The 23,805-nt window shown below is 33.9% G+C and overlaps 1 protein-coding gene across 3 annotated transcripts in view; it reads right to left on the bottom strand.

The window, feature by feature from the left end:
• The window catches only part of LOC128216805 (voltage-dependent calcium channel subunit alpha-2/delta-2-like), an 83,768-nt gene that overhangs the window by 47,093 nt on the left and 12,870 nt on the right, over positions 1 to 23,805 (bottom strand). For all 3 annotated transcript variants that reach the window (XM_052923469.1, XM_052923470.1, XM_052923471.1), the window contains exons 3-10: positions 20,622 to 20,756; positions 20,123 to 20,182; positions 19,125 to 19,254; positions 11,263 to 11,394; positions 6,705 to 6,762; positions 5,388 to 5,438; positions 2,474 to 2,573; positions 990 to 1,064 (exon numbers count right to left, since the gene is read on the bottom strand). In XM_052923469.1, the coding sequence (XP_052779429.1) occupies positions 990 to 1,064; positions 2,474 to 2,573; positions 5,388 to 5,438; positions 6,705 to 6,762; positions 11,263 to 11,394; positions 19,125 to 19,254; positions 20,123 to 20,182; positions 20,622 to 20,756 (741 nt within the window). The remainder of the gene's footprint in view (positions 1 to 989; positions 1,065 to 2,473; positions 2,574 to 5,387; positions 5,439 to 6,704; positions 6,763 to 11,262; positions 11,395 to 19,124; positions 19,255 to 20,122; positions 20,183 to 20,621; positions 20,757 to 23,805) is intronic.

Raw genomic sequence — 23,805 nt, 5'->3', positions numbered from 1 at the left:
TGCATGCAGGTAAGGGCAATTACAAACACCTGATCCCCATCCCTTCTTTCCTTGCGTTTAAAAATAATCATATTTTATAATGAGCTTTCTTCCACCAAACCAAAATGGAGAAGTGGAACAGTTAGTGAAAAGAATGGAAGACTTTGACAGCAATTACAGCAACAGGTATAAAATATTTTTCAAACTTGTGCATTAAAAAGATGAATCAAACATTGGGCAATGTTCATAAATCTAGAAAATATTAAAGTTTAATTTCACCAAATGGGAGTAAAAACAATGTTAATAATGAGCACAAATAAAGCATGGGTTTTTGCACATTCATTATATGAAAACAATAATTTGCCTTTATTAAACAAACATTAAAGATCATTAAGGTTCAAACAAACAATACTAGTTATAAATATATAAACATTTTGAGGATTTGATGATCTTATAACCCTTCGATTTTTATGAAAAAAGTTGGTTCTTACAAGCATCGATACCCGACACTAATAATGGAAAGGTTTAAGATATACTTCAGCATTACTTATAAATATTAAATATGGATTGAAAACAAGAGTAAGATTTCAATGGTTTTTCCTAATTTTGTCATGGTCACAAAAAAGTTGTCTGTGATGTAATTCGATGACAAGAGCACAGACGGACACATGAAAATATTATTTAAAATTTTTCTTATTGTTTAAAACACTAAATCATGGTGCAAATAGGCAGAAAAAACTTACATGGGGGACCTTTTTACATGTTTTGAACTTTACGAGGATGGTCCAATTTGTGCACAAGTACCTTCCTGGGAAAGGGTGCGTTTAATAGGAATAGCACTAATGATGCACAGTAAGAAAACAGATGTTTTCGAAACTAAAAGCCTATCACCATAAGTTTTTAGTATTTCAATTGACAAAATAGTTCAACTTCACCTAGATAAGGTTTCTTATAAACTATTCACTATCAGTATAAATTGTAAAATACAGAGACTTCAAATGATTGGATACCTTTTTATTCATGTAGTTAGCTTGTACAAATCTGTCTCCAAAACAGCTTGAAACGCTCTTAGCTTCGGAACTGAACTGCAATCATAGCATAATATATGCAATTATAAATTATCTGAATATGTTATGATGGCATGTGCTGTTTTAAAATCATTTTATCTTTTTGGATTTACAATTACATTTTCAAGACATTAAAAACTTCATATTCCTGAAACAGAATGTTAGATATACGTCATCAAAATTAACTGAAAGTCAGGATAACCAAACAACAGGAAGCACTGTAATGCGAATAAATCAGCATTTTGTATATGCCATAACTTGGCAAAATTAAAGTTTAGGAACTTCCCAAACGCAAAGAAAATGCATGATAAAAAACATTCCATTGGCACTGACTTTAACTAGACCAAAGAAAATGTTGATCATTTTTACCTCTTTGGGTAAAATTTAACACTCACTTAGTTATTTAAAGCTACACTCTCACAGATTGATCATTTTGAAAACATTTTTATTTTTTATCTTGGAATGAGCCAATTTTGGCATAATTGCATGGAAACCAAGTGAAATAAGACTGCTGACAAAAAATCACCTGATCGCAGGTTTTTTAATTATGTTCAAAAATTGATGTTTTATGCCAAAAAACTTCAATTTTTCTTGAAGCGTTAGTACTTACTCTTATAGCCATAAAACATTAGTTTCCTGACATAAATATGAAAACTGCGATCTGATGTTTTGTCAGTAGTCTTATATCACTGGTTCACAGAGATTTACACAAAAATTGGCTCATTCCAAGACAAAAAAGTTGTTGAAATGGTCAATCTGTGAGATTGCAGATTTAAGCAAGAAGAATTGTAGGTTATAGTAAGCTTGATATGCATAAATATTAATTCAAAGTGATGTAAGCATATGATATTCTCTTGTTTTCAGCCAAAAGAATTACTAAAAATGTTTATGTTCTTCTTCAAATTTCTAACATGTATACACAAAAAAAATCCCTATTTTTACTAATTTTTCATGTTCTTTGCAGAATGTCTCCTTGGTTATGGAATGGAGATTTTTTTTTCTATTTTAAGTCACAGTTTACCTTGAGCCAACAACCTCCAAGAAAATACCAAGCAAGGTCATCACATCAGCTACCTACACATTAAGCTTAATTATTATACATGAATGATTATTAAAGTAATTGGGTTAAAACCATTGTTCCATTTTAGGAAACAGGGATCTTGACCACAACAAACCCCAATCACAATCCTAAGCTAGATCTTCACACCAAGTTTCATCACTATCCATTAATGTTTTGAGCAAAACCACCTGTTTGATGCCTTCCCATCCTGCCCCACCACCTTCTTGCTCAACCACCTTCCTGCTCGACCAATGACATACACCAATTTAATAACCAGGGGTTTTTTTCCCTGACAAATCTGGTCAAGTACATCATTCAATTTTTTACCCTTTTTCATGATTTCGACATTCAAGCAAGGTGCGTATACCTGAACAATGTTGACAAAATCATTTTCTCCGAGGGTGTCAAGTAGAGACTTGACGGCCACCTTCATCAACTCCAGGGCCTGACCTTGAACACTTCCACTCCTGCAGGGTAACAGGTCACGACATTTGTGCAGTTGATACAATTTGATTTTAAAAACATCAAACACATGCATAATTGTCCTACACAGACATAACTGTTCAACACAGACATCGCTGTCCTACACAGACATGGCCGTCCCACACAGACATGGTTGTCCTACACAGACATGGCCGTCCCACACAGACATGGCTGTCCTACACAGACATAGTTGCTCTACACAGACATGGTTGTCCTACACAGACATGGTTGTCCTACAAAGACATAGCAGTCCAAAACACAGAAATGGTTGTCCTACACAGACTTAACTGTCCTACACAGACTTGGCTATCATACACAGACATAACAGTCCTACACAGACATTGCCATCATACACAGACTTTGCCATCCTACAAAGACATGGCTGTCCTACACAGACATGGCTGTCCTACACAGACATTAAGTGGCCTACACAGACATGGCTTTCAAACACAGACATGGCTGTCCTACACAGACATAAGTGTCCTACACAGACATAAGTGTCCTACACAGACATGGCTATCTACACACACTTGGCTGTCGTACACAGACATGGTTGTCCTACAAAAACATGGCTGTCCTACACAAACATAGCTGTCCTACACAGACATGACTGTCCTACACAGACATGGCTGTCCTACACAGACATGGTTGTCATACACAAACATTGTTGTCCTACACAAATACTGTTTTCCTACACAGACATGGTTTTCCTACATAAACATGGATGTTATACACAGACATGGCTGTTTACACAAACATGGTTGTCCTACACAGACATGGTTGTCCTACAAAATAATGGACGTTCTACAAAAACTTCTTCATAGCAAATTTACAAAACATGAGTTATGGCAATAATCTTCATATTGACATGCTTAGTCATATTCATGACAGAAATAATTTGAATATCTTATATTATCATAAACAACAGCAAATCAGCTAAGGGCAATTATTCCATTTGAACATACTACAGTACACTCCACGCGAAACTACCACTTTCCGTTTTCCTTGGCGGATTTTCGTCATCGTGGACACGAAATCCAATTTACCGAAATCCGCTTTCCTCGGCGTTCACACTCTGAGGCTGATCACTGGACCATGTAATTACAATCGCTGTGTTACTCGGGAGAGAAAACACCATGAAAATCTGAGGAAACCGATAAGAATCTCCTACTGTACATGTATATTATTTTGTATAATTTATTTGAATACTGTTCTTTTATAGTGTTGTTTCAATATTTTTCCGACTAACTTGCGCATAATATGCCTGGTAATCCGCCTTTGACAGCGTAAAAATGCAATATATGTTGATGTCCATTTTTGACCCAGTTCTAATTATATCTCACTCATTTGACTTTAGTCCCAGTTACTTAAAGTAATGTAAACATTCTGTTTATACTTATATTCAATTAATTTCTATTAACTTTTTTACATTTAAACCTCCAGTTTGATATAAAAAAATATATACATTTTTCGCAATAACAAACATGCCAGAAAAAAGTAGTCTAAATTTAGCGGACAATACGTCATTACGAAATTTGCATATTACGTGACTTCAACATTGTCAAAAATACTAGATTGCGTTTCAAACTAATAATTTCTAATTATTAGACTAAGAAGTAATGGTTTCAATATTTATTAAACACAATGTTCATAATAACACCGTAACTTTCATAAAATAGTTCAATTGAAAGCTGAATTATATTCATTTAGAGAAGGAAATAGATTACAACAATATCTTCATACAGATGTAGATTAAATCTGCGAATTTTAAATCACAGAACATGAGTTACCTTCATACTTTTTAATGTTATAATTAACAATGCAATTAAAATATTTTCTGGAATGCAGAAAAAACAACTGATATGTATCACAAAATATGGTACTCAACACCTGCATTACTCCAATCCAATTTAGTTCTCAACAACACAAAAAGAGTATGACGTAATAATGGTAAACAAACACATGTGGTGTTATATCTTAAATGTGTGGATATCAACAGGCAATTAATGAATATTAGTTGAAAGGTAAATTAATAACCAAACAAGATATAGATGTATTGTTTTACTGAATATGTCTTCTTTCTTTCTTTATGAGAAAAAATGATTTTTATAAATGAAATAACTGCAAATGTTATTATTTATTTTCAATAGTAGCAATGTAGTAGCAAAGCATACACCTCGGAGTTCCGCTTTGAGGCCAATAAAACAACACAATCACTGTCCATACTGGCAATAAAACCCTCGGCAGAAAACATGCAACTCGGCAAAACTCAGCGAATTTTAGCCAGGAAAGTGGTTATGTACTCGGCGGATGTCCGCGATAAATTAAACACCCTTGGAGTGACCGAGGTAAGTGGTAGTTCTGCGTGGAGTGTACTCTACCCACTCCAGCATGGTTAAAAAAAAAAGAATTTTAATAGCAGACATCGAAATTAGATTTTAGGATGAACAAGCCTGAATTCTTATACTATTACTTGGCATCAAATGTTTGATCAAGCCCTGCTATATAAAATTCAGGATTTGAGCAAGCCCGGAAGACATTTTACCAGTGCAGGGCTTGCAGGCTTGTGCTAATTTCCTGTCGCTGTAATAGGGGGAGGTTCCTGTTTAATTTTTGCAAATCCAAATTTCAAACAATTAGCGGGGTATGGTCCAATTTAAAAGTGCCCCGCCCCCCTTAGATGGGCTGTATGTTTAAATGGATAGACCTAAAATTTAGATTAATCCTTCGATCTAACAATGAAACTAAGATCAGGAAAGTGGCATCACTCTTCGGCTTGAAGTAATGACAAAACTTACGTATCAATCAGAATCAGCATGTCCTTAGGTGAGCTGGAGCCCTGAGTGTACCTTAAACACAATCACATATAATGGCATTATTTCAGATCACCTCAAACAGCAGCACACATATTGGCATTATTTCAGATGACCTAAAATAGAATCACATATAATGGCATTATTTCATATCACCTAAAACAGCATGACATATATTGGCATTATTTCAGATGACCTAAAATAGCATCACATATAATGGCATTATTTCAGATCACCTAAAACAGCATGACATATAACAACATTATTTCAGATTTCCACAATGAACCTAAAACAGAACCACATATAATGACAATTTTCAGATCTCTATAATGTACCTAAAACAGCATCACATATAATGGCATTATTTCAGATATCCGCAATGTACCTATAAAGCATCACATATAATGACAATTTTCAGATCTCTATAATGTAACTAAAACAGCATCACATACAATGGCATTATTTCAGATCTCCACGATGTACCTAAAACAGCATCACATATAATGGCATTATTTCAGATCTCCACAATGTACCTAAAACAGCATCACATATAATGGCATTATTTCAGATCTCCACAATGTACCTAAAACAGCATCACATATAATGGCATTAGTTCAGATCTCCACAATGTACCTAAAACAGCATCACATATAATGGCATTATTTCAGATCTCCACAATGTACCTAAAACAGCATCACATATAATGGCATTTAATTTCAGATCTCCACAATGTACCTAAAACAGCATCACATATAATGGCATTATTTCAGATCTCCACAATGTACCTTAAACGAGATCACATATAATGGCATTATTTCAGATCTCCACAATGTACCTAAAACAGCATCACATATAATGGCATTATTTCAGATCTCCACAATGTACCTAAAACAGCATCACATATAATGGCATTATTTCAGATCTCCACAATGTACCTTAAACGAGATCACATATAATGGCATTATTTCAGATCACCCTGAGTGTACCTTAAACAGGATAACATGAAATTATAGTGGCAATATTTTTGAGATCAGTTAAAGTAAAAATGATGGTTCACATTTATCTGGCTTGTCCATGCAAAGAATGCGATAAGTCTACAGTTTTACCAACTTGTGTCAATGTTGGAATGACTATTTCAATAGCTACAGGATTTAATCACTTTATATAGAATGTGACTATTTCAATAGCTACAGGATTTAATCACTTTATATAGAATGTATTTAAGATTGAAGATTTGTCAAATGAGACAAAACAAAAATAAAGAATATCTAAAGAGTATTTAAGACATCGGATTGCCCTTACCAAGGTCTTCTGCGCACATCATAAAGGTCCACCTCTTCACCAGTATTCCATCGACTTGCTAAAGATAAAATGAGAAACTCCCTTTATCCCAAGTATTAACGGCATCACAAACTGCAGGATGTTGATGTAAAGACATATATCAGAAACTCATTATACAGTAAAACCTCTCTATTCAGACCACCTATGGGACTTGTAGAAAATGGTCTTAATAGCGGGGTGGTCTCATTACTGAGTTTGTGCCGATTAGGTTAGAGCATTGTCAAGTGGTGAAATTCATTAGATTTCTACATGTACATGTATTACTGGGTAATATGGGGCTATAGTGAATACTATTCAAACAGAGAATATGAATAAAAAGGTATGTCATTTATTTATTTATAACATAAATGTATCATATTTGGGAAAATGTTACACTTGATATGTTTTTTTAAGTTAATTGTTCTAACAACAACAACAACAATAACAAGAGCGGTCACAAGGCAGCGAGATCACCTAGTTCATCTCTTTTACGTTTAAGGATTGCAAAGTTTAAGTGAAACCTGCATGGATCACTGTAAAATAAGATTACATGCAAAATCTTTCTAAGTCAAATAATAAAGGAGCAAAATTTGAATTACCGGTATATGCAAGATAGTTACCGTACTTGATTAAACATGTTTAAAGTTTCAATGCAATACATCAAGTAGTTGCAGTTATTGATATAAATCTGCTTACATGCAAAACCTCAACTTTTGAATATTTACTCGTTTGTATTTCATTGTTTGTTACTATTCATACACATTGACATTGATCATTATAAACATATGTGTTGATGACTATGTACATAGAAATAAACTATCTGTCTGTATGTCTTTCTATCTGTCTTAACAAGAATTCCTAAGTCAAATAAAGGGGCAAAACTTATATTACATACAAAGTCTAGAGTCATCTATCTTGATTATTTAAGGAGGTTGGATGGTTGGGAACACATGTCTAAAGTTTCATAAATGTTGCATCTGCTGAGATATTGAATTAAATATGGTTACATGCAAAACCTTAAGTCAAATAATAAAAGATCATATAGTAAGGATTATTTGCAACAAGAGATGTTTGTCAAACATTATGCCCCCCCTGAGCGCCATGTTGTCAGGATTATATGGACAATTGAATGAAATATGCATGGACCGAAATAACAGCTGATTTGTCACTGACATTGGATGCCGTTAAGGCAGTTTTAAGATAATGAACATTCATTTTTTGCGTTAAAGGTTACAGTGACCTTACCCTTGGCCCGATGACCCCCAAAGCCAATAGGTGTCATCTACTGGTCAGGCCCAATCTTCATGTCAAAATTGATGACCATAGGTCATCAAACTTGTCGAGTTTGCTTTCAAGGTCACTGTGACCTTGACCTTTGACCCCTAAAATCAATAGGGGTCATCTACTGGTCAGGCCCAACCTCCAAGATAAGTTTGAGGGCCATGGTTGCAGGCATTGTTGAGATATCACTCTGACAACCTTTTATCATTCAAGGTCACTGTGACCTTGACCTTTGGCCAAACGACCCCTAAAATCAATAGGGGCCATCTACTGGCCAGGCCCAATCTCCAAAATAAGTTTGCGGGCGATGGGTGCAGGCATTGTCGAGTTATCACTTGGACATTCTTTTACCATTCCAGTTCACTGTGACCTTGACCTTTGGCCCGATGACCCCAAAAAACAATAGGGGTCATCTACTGGTCAGGCCCAACCTCCAAGATAAGTTTGAGGGCCATGGTTGCAGGCATTGTTGAGATATCACTCTGACAACCTTTTATCATTCAAGGTCACTGTGACCTTGACCTTTGGCCAAATGACCCCTAAAATCAATAGGGGCCATCTACTGGCCAGGCCCAACCTCCAAATTAAGTTTGAGGGCGATGGGTGCAGGCATTGACGAGTTATCACTTGGACATTCTTTTACCATTCCAGTTCACTGTGACCTTGGCCTTTGGCCCGATGACCCCAAAAAACAATAGGGGTCATCTACTGGTCAGGCCCAGCCTCCACGTCAAGTATGAGGGCCATGGGTGCAGGCATTGTCAAGTTATCACTTGGACAACCTTTTACCATTCAAGGTCACTGTGACCTTGACCTTTGGCCCGATGACCCATAAAACAATAGGGGTCATCTACTGGTCAGGCCCATTTTCTATATCAAGTTTGATAACCATAGGGCTAGGCATTGTTGAGATATCACTCGGACAAGCTTTAAAATTCTTTTACCATTAAAGGTCACTGTGACCTTGACCTTTGACTCGATGAGCCCTAAAATCAATAGGGGTCATCTACTGGTCAGGCCCAACCTTCATGTCAAGTTTGATGACCATACGCCAAGGAATTGTTGAGTTATCACTCGGACAAGCTTTGGTCTAACAACAGACCGACCGACCTACCGACTGACATGTGCAAAGCAATATACCCCAGTTCTTCGAAGAAGGGCATAAAAAAGAGTTATCTTACTTATGTATGTTGGATTCTTGAGTCCTTTGTATAAAGTCTCAATGCAATACATCGAGAAGTTGTCAAGATATTAACCTATGTGTGCTTACATGCAAACCCCTAACCAGAATTTCTAAGTTGAATAAAAGTAGCCCATAATATGCACATGCAAAACCTTAACCCTTTACTTCATAGATACGCAATTTTACTTATCTATCCATAGCTTCATAGATACGGATCTTAACGTTTTATCCATAGCTTCATAGATACGTAATCCTACGTATTCGTAATGTAGGGGCATTTATTTTCATACCTGATGCTTGTTTATGCGCTATAAATTCATATTCATGAAGTATAAACATCGATAAATACAATGCACTAAAAAAAACACTATGTTACTATTTAAAGAATTTCGGAAAATCGCGAAATAAGGTCACTGGTATCAAAGATGCGTAAAACGTTGACTGCGCAGGTTTGTGGGCATTTCTGTCTCGTTTTCCTCGTGGAAATTTACACAATACTGCAAGTTATAATTAACTACCAATAATACAACTATATTTTATTGATCACGCGCCTGACGTCACAGGTCATGGTTCGAAAACGTGTCAAAATGTCGGCCATGTTGGATAAACAAAAAATCATCTGGCTTGTATAAACAAAGGCCATAAATCATTATATGGGACATATGTGTCACTTCTGTTTCGCTAATCCGGTCATAAAAATGCGCATCTGCTTCTACAAATTGAAAGTAAGTACAAATGTGTTATAAAATAATGACTATCCCTATTGTTAAACTTTGACATGACCCAATTTAACATCGATCAGCTGTTGAAACACGTGTTTTCGAATACACAAGAATGCAATGTAGAGCTAATTTCTGCCCTTGTTAACTTCAGTTTAAAACAACATTCCTGAATAATGTCATTTATATTTCAGTGTTTGTCTGACGAATTGGAACATTCTGGCTTCAATTAAAATGAGTTTGAGACATTGAGTACGACGTCGAGAATTCAGACCTCGGCGTCACGCACACAAGGATACGAGAAATGAGGATTTTTAAAATCAAACCCAAATGACAATACATGGACATGCAATAAACGATATAAATTTAGTAAACAATAACATGCAGGCCTCATTTAGTAGTTGAATAATAACTTTATTTGTTCATTGTAGTGTTAAATAACCGAAAGTTATACGTACTGTGACTGTTGATCAACTTTTTTTTTCTTCTGTATCATATATATAAATATACCGTGCTTCTTTGTTGTGAACTATTTTTTAATTCTGTCCATCTTTGTTTCAATTCAGGTTGCATTAAATGAATTATAAAAATATGTTGTTTATATAATATTTCGTGTTGTGTTTGATAAATAAAAGTGTAATAAAATTAATTTTCATCAAATTTGACATATTTTTCTGTTTGTTTATGAATATCATGCGGAAATAATTTAGATAACAAAATAAAATTTATATGACTGGATTGGAAATTTAATTCTCTATAAACTTTACATTGATGACTTATTGATTAAACCAAAAGAAATACTAAGAAAATAGGTTTGTAATACATTAGGGTTAAAATTCCAATAATATCAATAATCTCCTATGAAGTAGGGGTACTGATATGAACTGATAAGCCATGAACTGGCAGCCTGAAATGGCTTAGGTTTACATGAAGTAAAGGGTTAACCAAGGTGTGACGCCGACACTAGGGTGAGTAGTAAAGCTCTTCATATTTTTCAAACAGCCGAGCTTAAAAAGAAACTTTTAACACATTGGGGTATCTAAACAACAAGTGTATGACAACAGAACATAAGATCTAGAATTTCAATATTGAATGAATGACACAAATCTTCTACCTGCAAAACCAAACAAACATTTGATGTTCGAATTTAACCAACTGTAACAACTACTCAAAAATGTTAATATTAAATAAGTAATTGTAATTTGTGCATAATAGATGACCCGATTGGCTTTACAGTGCGAGCAGTAGGGTGGGAGTCCTGGTTTTGAAACCTTTCAAAGACAATGCTTTAATAATTTTATTAATATTATAATAGTAGTTACTTTGGTATAATCTGTTAACCATTCGGACTCATTACCTGGGAGAGTCCTCATAAAGCCGGACTGACTTCCAAAGTACTGCCATAGAATCTCAGGGTCGTTCTGGTAATTTTCATAGAACACCTCATCCAAAGCTGCTGACCACTTGAGGCCGTTCAGGATCTCCTTATCTGAAATCAAGAGAAAACAGTTGCTCTAATTCAATTCACTAAATAAGTCAAACACAAGAGACTCAACAAGCTATTTGCCAACACGTATACAACTGTCGAATTACAATGAGAAATAGTTCTCATATATATATATATATTCAGAGAAATACAAGAAAATACTCATAAAAACTGCAACAGTACCTAATACATAGTGGGGGTTTTTAAGTATGACTATTTACTTTTGAATTAAGATATCCTTAAATATTTTTTTTGTACAAGAGACTTTCACAAATTTGAGCTATCATTTCAATGAAAGAAAAAAGGTAATTAAACAAATACATATATTTGTTCAAAGAGACTGTCTAATCTACCACACACAGTTATAACATACACAAGCAAAGCTCATTAGTTTCATTTAAAATTTCATCAAAAGTTAAGGTGGGGGGTCTTAACTTTGCACTTGGTTTTTGTTAAACTTATCAGTATTGTCAGTATATTCTGTATTGCTGTTTATATATTAAATAGTTTAAACAGCAAGTGAACACCATCTAAAATTTCTTTATTTATAAACAATTTTTTTTTTTGGCATAGATATATGAAATTGCATAGAAACCTGGTATCAGCACTACCACAACGAGAAGACATTCATGTATGTCACATAAAAATATAAACATATGTTTTGAGTAATAAAAGATTAAACCCAGCCATCTTCACAGACACGGCTTGTCAAAATATCAATCAACAGATTTTAGGCAGAGTAAAAAAAATGGCCAATCACCAATCAATATCCGCTGTTTACACCTTATGTTTTGTGCGTTTGAAGTTGGATTTTTGGACATATGGAGATGAAAACCAGACAAAATACGCCCATATGTCTATTAACATGATACAGTACTATAAAATTACCTTAAATATAACACAAACATAAGTATAAAACACCAAAATGTGATTAAAAAATATTTGCCAATTTAACTTCTGTTGCTTTTCATCATTCCTATTCACACATATGCTACTGGACCTTCTTGTGTTTTATAGTACATACACGTGTTATATGGTGAACATACTACACACATAATAAAACTGAAAATCTACAATGAAAACAAGCAAAATTATTGAACTGATATCCCCCACCAGCTGAGGCAAAGTAGAGTGATGGACTCTGAAAAACATTAGATACCCGAAATGATTGTTTTTGCAACTGTTTGAAATAAAAAATATCATATATAATGAAGCATTTAGATTTGACATGGTAACCTAGATTTGACCAGTTGCAACTAGTACAAGGTTTCATCAAGGCAAGATTGGACCAGAAATATTGTAAGAATATTATACTAAGCCTCTAGAGTGTTGGTTGCAACTGTTTGAAACAAAGAATATTTTATTCAGTGTAGCATTCAGATTTGATCTAGTCACCTAGATTTTATCAAGGCCAGATTGGACCAGACATATTGCCTCTAGTATGTTCTTAACATTTTTCTCTACGATTTGAAAGTGTGTCACCTCGTTTTTGACCCCAAATGACCTCAGGTTTCAAATTAATCCTAGAGTGGATCAAGGAAAACAGTCAATAAAGTTTCATGAATATTGGACCAAATATAATGTCTCCATTATGTTCCAAACATAAATATAACTCATTGATTGTTTTTCTAAGATTTAACCTAGTGACCTTTTTTTGACACCAACTGATCTAGTTTTAAATAAATCCAAGAGCTGATCAAGGAAATAGTTTTTGACACCATATGACCCACATTTACAAGAAGTGGAGATTTTAAGAAGGGGGACATTCTGGCCAAGTTTGAACAGCATTATACCAATCCGTAGCATGATATGGTTCCTAACAGAAAAAATGTGACGGACGGACAATCAACACCAAAACCATATTCCCCATTCTCAAACCTTTGATTTGGTGGGGGATAAAAATCATAAGCAAAACAACATACTCTGTCGCAATGACGGTCTAAACAAAATCATGTGACAAAATTTAAGTCTATAGTACTCAAAACATTTGTACATATACAAAACTGTGTTGATACAAGTTTCAATGAAAATCAACAAAAACAAACAATCTGTTTTAGACTTTAATCAATTTTGTTGTCAAACATTGTATAAATTACCTACAAGGTATTGAAAATCTGATAAAAAACACAATCAATTATCAGAAATATTAAAAGAGGCAATTTTGATACATCATTTATTTCATAATCCTAACTTGTTCATGTTGAAAAGGAAGGGAATGTTGTACGGTAGTTGTGCTCAAGGGTGCGAAAGTGTAAAAGTCGTGCACATGAGAACTATACATTCCTAGCCCAACTGGTGGGAATATAATGTTAAAGTCCTGCATGCCAGAACTACAATCTTGGCCAAAATTTTCTTTAAAGGGTAAATAAAAAATGTTCTTACTGGGTTCCCAACCTACAGTGTTTTTTGCCCCAACACTAGCTCTTATTTTTGCCTTGAGAAATATTTTATATTATATTTTGGATTTGGATTTCCTGTTCGGCTTTTAGCAATTCCAGTGATGCTAAAAGTGATTGTTCTTAGGTGTTCTTAAGAATATAATTTATAGTTTTTGCTCACAGGAAAATCACGAGAGACAATTTACCTCATAAAACAAAATAATCCAACCTAACTTCTCTATTAGCGGCATGAAACCAGAAACAAACATATCATTTTTTGTGCCTATTTGGATTGATATTTTACAAGGTCTGTCAGTAACCAGAAGCATGGTTACACATTTCTTTTGCATCAACCATTTCTTTGTGTTTGTATGTAAATAAACAAGTAAAAATGCTCAAATCTATCACATTTACCCTTCCCAGTTAAAATTGCCATTGTAAATAGCTATGTTCAAATAACCAAGTGTTTAATATTATTTTTAAACCATACATTACACCGCATTTTATGAACTAATCAAACAAATATAAAAAATTAACTCAAGATATATTCTTCAATGAACTCAAGATATATTTTTTGATAATTATGCTGCAAATTAAACATTTGAATTAAGGACAAACACATTAGGTATTGAGATAAACACAGGCAATACAAAATGAAGAGGAAATGTTTGCAACAAGGTCTTTACGAAAGTGAAAGATGAGTTTTTGTTGATTTTCTTCTACATGTATGGACACGGGGCATATCCATGCAGTTCTACATGTCTACGTAATGGACACAGAGTTTACCCCTCGGAACCTTTTTCTTCATGCTCCACTGGGGAACTAGTTTCACTAATAGAAGCAATAAAAAAATTGAGAACATTGAATTTAGCATAAATGTTTTCTTCTTTTAGCTTATCTACATTTCAAAGAAAAAAGTTAAGCTATTGTCATAGCCTGTGTTGTTAATACTGTCAGTGGCAGAGTTTTACAAAGCCTTTAGCATCACACGAAAATGTTGTCCTTGTCAATAAATTTATAACCATTGAACAGTCATCAAAATTAGACTTTTGGATGAACAAGCCCGAATTTATATACTACTGCTTGGCATTACATTTTTGAACAAGCCCTGCTGCATAAAACCCAGAATTTGAGCAAGCCGGTAAAGCATTTTACCAGTGCAGAGCTTGCGGGCTTGTGCTAATTTCGACCACTGATTGAAGATATTAAAATAAACATAAAAATTGCTATATGGAAAATGTGTACAATACAAAATTACTCAGCCTGTAATGTCCCTCAAGCTTAATGTATTGATTCACAGATAAATTGACAAACATTGGCAGCCACTTGTGTAGCTACTGTTCACTTTAAAATGGCTGTGAAATGACTCAAAAAGAGAGGTGTGACAAACCAGGTACCTTAAGGAAAGAGATTAAAACAAAGCCTGATGTAATGGAAATGCAGCTGCCAAATTAGGCCTTAACGGCCGGCAGCTATGCAAAAGTGGGTGGGGAAGGTCAAAAGCTAAAACGTTTAAAAAATACTTGTTTTATCTAGCTTTGAAGAGCAATCTTTGTTGGGACTGAAACATTTATTCTTGACGACATGTTTTGGGTTAGTTAGGAGTTAAACAAATTTTATAAAAAAAGATTTTAACAGATTTGGGATCAAAAAGCATCCACATTATTATTATGAAAAAGTCAGTCAACATTAGTACTTTGTTTGTATGTCAAAATGCCACAGACTACCTATTCAACAATGTCATGAGAGATCTTGATGATATCTTGTCAAATAAGAAAGTTATTCAGAAAAATAATGAAATTCCGTTGATAAAATTCATTTCCGGGTTATAGAAATGCATATATCTTTTTTCAAATAGCTGCAATCAACACAAAGCAACAAGACATTGTTGATTGGGCAGTTACGATAAATTTGACTCACAAAAATATTATTTTTGTATTAAGACATTTCCCTGAAAACGTAAATGGATTTTGATTGGAAATCTGATAAAACATTCTTTCGTAAAAATTGCTCAACTCCTTATTACAGCTTTTCATGTTGCATTGGATATATGAGTCATGCTTGTTAACAATTGAACCTCAAAACTAAATAGAAGTTGATTTTTTAAAACATTTAAAATGTTGTACCCTCAATCGACTTTTGCATCGCTGCCGATCCCTAAACAGGGAATATTTAAAATTATAATTTACATGAAATAAAAACTTTTCTTTGTTGCAAATCAAACATACATGTAAGTTTTGAAGTTAATATGAAAATTAAAGTTTTCGCAGCACTACACAGCAACTGACTCCATCAAAACCAACCATAAGACAATACCTCCACTTTCTTTCTATAAAAAAACATTGACCATGTAATTGAATTTAAAAACTAAAATTAACACTTAAAAAATTATAACACAAATCTAAGCTGATCCCAATGATATCAAAGCAAGATATAATATGATGATGGCATGTAAGCATTTGACAAAGTTGACATTGTTTAGATCATGATTTACTGATTGTCATTGCAGACTTTCTTGAATCAACACAGTTTCAAGGAAATTTGAATTATTTCGACGACAGTATTTCACAACAACATTATATCTAGTCAGAACCACTCAAACAAAAACATGCATTAGTAAAATTAGAGAAAAAAGCTCTGCAAAAATTATTTCTAAACAGACCATTCATATGAATAAATTTCCCTCATAAATGTATTCATTTTAATTACAAAATGGGGCCATCTTTCACCACACTTTAATTTCCATCATAAATGTATTCATTTTAAGTACAAAATGGGGCCATCTTTCACCACACTTTAATTTCCATCATAAATGTATTCATTTTAAGTACAAAATGGGGACATCTTTCACCACACTTTAATTTCCATCATAAATGTATTCATTTTTAGTAAATAATGCAATCATTGAAATTAGACTTTTGGATGAAAAAGCCCAAATTCATATACTATAGCTTAGCATCAAATATTTGAACAAGCCCTGCTATATAAAAATCAGAATTTGAGCAAGCCCAGAAGACATTTTACCAGTGCAGGGCTTCCGGGCTTGTGTTAATTTCAACCACTGAATAATGGGACCATCTTTTCACCACTTTATCTAATTTCCCTCATAAATGTATTCATTTTTCGTACATAATGGGGCCATCTTTTCACCTATCTCTGATTTCCCTCTGGTTAATGCTTATTTAGATTTACAAGAATTTCAGTTCTATCTCTGACACTTCAATTCAATTGAAAGTTGTATTCTCCTAATATATAGTTCGTCTTACACTCATTGATGAGATGGCACCATTTACATTGGTAGTCTTTTGTGGGCAGAAATTGTGTCAGTGTTGGGACTGAAGCTTGTCAATAATACTTCATGATAAGGTTTCATTTGAAAATTCAAATGTAAATGAGATACCATATTATACTATGCATAGGATGCACATTTTTATCCCAGATTATCATCTTAAAAATTGCCTGCGTCCTTTCTATGCTATTAGGATTTTATCAGTTTTTCACAAGTCCATTTCATGCTGAAAATGTTGGACCGGAGATGAACGCGGTAATGGTAAGTACCTATAATGTGTCCACCGAAGAGAACAACTGATGTAGGTTAAATCACGAAAGTTAACACATGCAGAAATATATTGAATGTTTACTTTAAATTTATTTTTTTGAGAAATAAATTGAAAACAAACATGAGTGTTTACTTTTTTACAAAAGGGACGCTACTCACAAAAACTCAATGTGAGTCAGCGCTTTAACTGTGTTGAGTAATAACAGCAACGGAAAAAACAGGATATGAGGTAAATATCAATTAAACGTTGTTCACCATTTTAACATTTCGATATTTTACAAAACATTTTATTGTATGTTACTGTTTTAAAATAATAATACCGCAAAGTAACATTATTGTCACTATCAAATCTTTTCAAATGTGCGAAGGTGTGAAAAACACCCGCTGTCTGTCATTAAAAAAAAAAAAAACAATCGGACAAACTATTGCGATGGTAATACCGTACGGTTGTTTGTTCGCACTTTACCACATGTTTTAATACTTATCTGAGGGTGTTGACATTTTGAGAACATTCACGCATACTAAGACTTATATCATTGCCGTTTACGATACACTGTCAGAAAACGACGAAGGCGAATTGAAAAAAAGCGTCATCAGGTTGACAAAATAAAACTGTGCTACTGTCACTTTTCTTGCGTATTTAATGTATAAATTTACGAAGTACATATCAGTTTGCCATAAAACTTAATATCATTTATACTGACCTTTGTCATTTTCACGATCCCAAAAAATAAATTGTCTAAACAAATATGGCGGATACTGGACTTATCGAAATATGCTAAATTACCATAATACGACGATAATTATTGAAATACACACGACAGTTATTGAAATGCCTTATATACCTTTTTTTTTTTTTTTACTTTAACATAATTATGTTATAAATAATTGACCAACCTAAATTTTTCGGCTCCGATTTTGACATTTTTCCGCTGCATTCTATCTTATATATTAAGGGTGTTTTTTTAACCAGGGTGTTTTTTTAACCATTTTTTTTTTTGCCTGCGTCCTATCTATGCTAGCGTCCTATACATAGTATAAAACGGTAGTTTATAGAATAAGAAAATATCATTCACAAGGTGTATAACATGGCTGGAAAGAATAAAAAAATATACACATACATTCAAAAACTAGAAATGTGTCCATAGGACACGGATGCCCCCACTTCGATTTTTTGTCACAGAAAATAAGCCATAATGATTATTCAGGATAATCTGCACATATAGGATAAGTTGAGTTGAGTTGGGTTTTACGGCATCGCAAGACTGTATAGGTTATATGGCGCCATTCAGGCAGGAAAAAACTTGTTGGATCCACATTGGACACATACTTTTCAAGAATTAGATTGGAAACATATATTTTTGAAGTATTTTTGGCAAAAAAGGGCCGTAACTCCTAAATGACTAAAGCGATTTCCATGACTATCGAACTTGATCAAGATATTATGGTCACAAACATGTGTTTAAAGTTTGGTGAGGATTGGACAAACAGTTTTCAAGAATTAGATTGGAAACATATATTTTTGAAGTATTTTTGGCAAAAAAGGGCCGTAACTCCTAAATGACTAAAGCGATTTCCATGACTATCGAACTTGATCAAGATATTATGGTCACAAACATGTGTTTAAAGTTTGGTGAGGATTGGACAAACTGTTTTGAAGAATTAGATCGGAAACAATCTTCGGGACGTACGTACGTACAGACAGACAGACGTACGTACGGACAAGGGCAACCCTATATGCCGCCACTTTGTGGGGGCATAATAAGTAAGAATACTGAATGTTTATTCATACTAACCTCCATCATAAATTTCCACAGGAATGTGTACGCTGGACATGTTGGGTATTATCATCTGTTTAAATCGCTCATTGTATACAAGACGTGGATCATCTGGCTTGATTTCCTTCGACTTTAAGCATTTCTCTTTCTGCAAATATATGTTTTTAAATGCAAATTCTGAATCTTCTTCAACAAATTACTACTACTTATTCCATGGTTTGTCAGTATGTAGCTTTAGTCATAGCCGATAATTGTTGGTGTCAGTTGACATGAATAACTGGACAGTAAACTGATGTCTCCCCCTACCCACATCTATGCAATATGTTGGATATAGTAGTATGACCTTTGCTTTAAGTGTGACCTTGACCTTAAACTCTGCACGTCTCAATATGGTGCACATTTGTGGGTAGTTATTTAAAAACCCTTCAAGCACTTCAGGTGAAATGGAGTTTTTACTGAATACACATGGTCGAAAGAAGAGACTGTTTAATTGATTGTATGTTGCATGTAGTAGATAATTCCTCAGGGAATCAAAGAAAACTAATTATTAATAATGAATTGTTAAATTATTTAATTACTGATATATTGATTATTAAAATGTTTTTTATAATTAACAATAGAGTTTAAGCTGGTAATCCGGTTTCAGACTTTATCATAAAAAAATCGTGCAGCAGTAAGTGGCCAGGATTAGGTAAAAGAACACTGTTATGATATTCGAACATATCAAAAGTTCACATCCTTGATAGTGAATTTGATTAATTGCAAATCTAGGGTTATCAATGTTATAAATCTTATATTGTAAAAAAAAGTCTAATAAAACTATTCCTAAACTTACCAATAAAGTTTCAAAATAGATATTACAACCAATCAGAAATATTGCTTACAATAAGCTTTGATTAAATGGCCCCAATGTATAGAAGTTTATTGTTTACCTCAGTTCAACATAGCTTTTCAAAATACATGGTCTTTATGTATTGGATAATGAGATGTTTATAAATGTACTACACAGATCTTACAGTGATGTCATTACTCCAGACATGCCCTTTGGCTGCTCTTTCAGCTTTTTCAACAGAATCCTGAAAATCCAGAGAATTATTTACAGTCAACTGATATGAACAAGAGCATGGCATGCCCATGATGACACATGTCTGTTGTAGTTTTATCATCTGCAAACATATGTTCTATGATTGTGAATAAGTGTAATAAACAGTGTACATAACTGCTTCAAGTCCTACTTTATACCAACCTTCACATACTCATAGGCAGTTCAAGGGAGTGACAGAAGAGGGAAAATCACATGAGCATTTAGATTTCTTCTTTGTCCAAATCTTTTTCATTCAACACATATAACATGTTTTCTTTATTGTATTTTCTATGAGTATGTTTAATATTTGGGACTTCTTCTGCATTGTAATATACATTATTTCATGATAAAGAATGTTTGCCCTGAAAAAAAAATTCAGGTACAGTAAATTTAAACATGGTTTTAACTATTAATAAGGTCGTTAACCCTACCTTCAAGGCTTTCATCTTGTTTTCGAGCATGGAGCTGAGAGAGACAGCCATTTTGTCAACAATCGCCACAGGGTCCACATCCTGGAAGTTCAGCTGAAACGGGCTTCGATCAATTTTGCTCTCATCATTATATGCCTGAATAAGAATGACTTTTTTTTAAGTGTTTTTTTTCTGGAATAATTGATTATGTGATTTTACACTACTTCAATTATTTTCAAAATGCTGAAAGGAGCAATAACCTGGAGCTAAAGCACTTAATCTTTATAAAATATATTTGACACCCATTTAATACTGGTTGAAAAATGTTGTACAGTCAATGTGTACTAATATGGTGTACAGTCAATGTGTACTACTATGTTGTACAGTCAATGTGTACTAGTATGTTGTACAGTCAATGTGTACTAGTATGGTGTACAGTGAATGTGTACTAATATGGTGTACAGTCAATGTGTACTAACATGTTGTACAGTCAATGTGTACTAGTATGTTGTACAGTCAATGTGTACTAGTATGGTGTACAGTGAATGTGTACTAATATGGTGTACAGTCAATGTGTACTAATATGTTGTACAGTCAATGTGTACTAATATGGTGTACAGTCAATGTGTACTAAAATGTTGTACAGTCAATGTGTACTAATATGTTGTACGGTCAATGTGTACTAATATGTTGTACAGTCAATGTGTACTAGTATGTTGTACAGTCAATGTGTACTAATATGGTGTACAGTCAATGTGTACTAATATGTTGTACAGTCAATGTGTACTAAAATGGTGTACAGTCAATGTGTACTAGTATGGTGTACAGTCAATGTGTACTAATATGGTGTACAGTCAATGTGTACTAGTATGGTGTAGAGTCAATGTGTACTAATATGGTGTACGGTCAATGTGTACTAATATGTTGTACAGTCAATGTGTACTAATATGGTGTACGGTCAATGTGTACTAATATGGTGTACAGTCAATGTGTACTAATATGGTGTACGGTCAATGTGTACTAATATGGTGTACAGTCAATGTGTACTAATATGTTGTACGGTCAATGTGTACTAATATGCTGTACGGTCAATGTGTACTAATATGTTGTACGGTCAATGTGTACTAATATGTTGTACGGTCAATGTGTACTAGTATGTTGTACAGTCAATGTGTACTAATATGTTGTACGGTCAATGTGTACTAATATGTTGTACAGTCAATGTGTACTAATATGTTGTACGGTCAATGTGTACTAATATGTTGTACGGTCAATGTGTACTAGTATGTTGTACAGTCAATGTGTACTAATATGTTGTACGGTCAATGTGTACTAGTATGGTGTACAGTCAATGTGTACTAGTATGTTGTACGGTCAATGTGTACTAATATGGTGTACAGTCAATGTGTACTAGTATGTTGTACGGTCAATGTGTACTAATATGGTGTACAGTCAATGTGTACTAGTATGTTGTACGGTCAATGTGTACTAATATGGTGTACAGTCAATGTGTACTAGTATGTTGTACGGTCAATGTGTACTAATATGGTGTACAGTCAATGTGTACTAGTATGTTGTACAGTCAATGTGTACTAATATGGTGTACAGTCAATGTGTACTAATATGGTGTACAGTCAATGTGTACTAGTATGGTGTACAGTCAATGTGTACTAATATGTTGTACAGTCAATGTGTACTAATATGGTGTACAGTCAATGTGTACTAATATGTTGTACAGTCAATGTGTACTAATATGTTGTACAGTCAATGTGTACTAAAATGTTGTACAGTCAATGTGTACTAATATGTTGTACAGTCAATGTGTACTAATATGTTGTACAGTCAATGTGTACTAGTATGTTGTACAGTCAATGTGTACTACTATGGTGTACAGTCAATGTGTACTAGTATGTTGTACAGTCAATGTGTACTACTATGGTGTACAGTCAATGTGTACTAGTATGTTGTACAGTCAATGTGTACTAATATGTTGTACAGTCAATGTGTACTAATATGTTGTACAGTCAATGTGTACTAATATGGTGTACAGTCAATGTGTACTAATATGTTGTACAGTCAATGTGTACTAATATGTTGTACAGTCAATGTGTACTAATATGTTGTACAGTCAATGTGTACTTATATGGTGTACAGTCAATGTGTACTAGTATGTTGTACAGTCAATGTGTACTAATATGTTGTACAGTCAATGTGTACTAATATGTTGTACAGTCAATGTGTACTAATATGGTGTACAGTCAATGTGTACTAATATGTTGTACAGTCAATGTGTACTAATATGTTGTACAGTCAATGTGTACTAATATGGTGTACAGTCAATGTGTACTAGTATGGTGTACAGTCAATGTGTACTAATATGGTGTACAGTCAATGTGTACAAGTATGGTGTACAGTCAATGTGTACAAGTATGTTCTACGGTCAATATATACTAGTATGTTGTACGGTCAATGTGTACTAGTATGGTGTACAGTCAATGTGTACTAATATGTTGTACGGTCAATGTGTACTAGTATGTTGTACAGTCAATGTGTACTAATATGTTGTACGGTCAATGTGTACTAATATGTTGTACGGTCAATGTGTACTAATATGGTGTACGGTCAATGTGTACTAATATGGTGTACGGTCAATGTGTACTAATATGGTGTACAGTCAATGTGTACTAATATGGTGTACAGTCAATGTTTACAAATATGGTGTACAGTCAATGTGTACTAATGTGTACTAATATGCTGTACAGTCAATGTGTACTAATATGTTGTACAGTCAATGTGTACTAATATGTTGTACAGTCAATGTGGTGTACAGTCAATGTGTACTAATATGGTGTACAGTCAATGTGTACTAATATGGTGTACAGTCAATGTGTACTAATATGGTGTACAGTCAATGTGTACTAATATGGTGTACAGTCAATGTGTACTAATATGTTGTACAGTCAATGTGTACTAGTATGTTGTACAGTCAATGTGTACTAATATGTTGTACAGTCAATGTGTACTAATATGGTGTACAGTCAATGTGTACTAGTATGTTGTACAGTCAATGTGTACTAATATGGTGTACAGTCAATGTGTACTAATATGTTGTACAGTCAATGTGTACTAATATGTTGTACAGTCAATGTGTACTAATATGTTGTACAGTCAATGTGTACTTATATGTTGTACAGTCAATGTGTAC

This window comes from Mya arenaria, chromosome 14 (assembly GCF_026914265.1).
Source record: "Mya arenaria isolate MELC-2E11 chromosome 14, ASM2691426v1".
Lineage (NCBI taxonomy): Eukaryota > Metazoa > Mollusca > Bivalvia > Myida > Myidae > Mya > Mya arenaria.
This window is presented reverse-complemented; position numbering and strand designations above follow the sequence as displayed.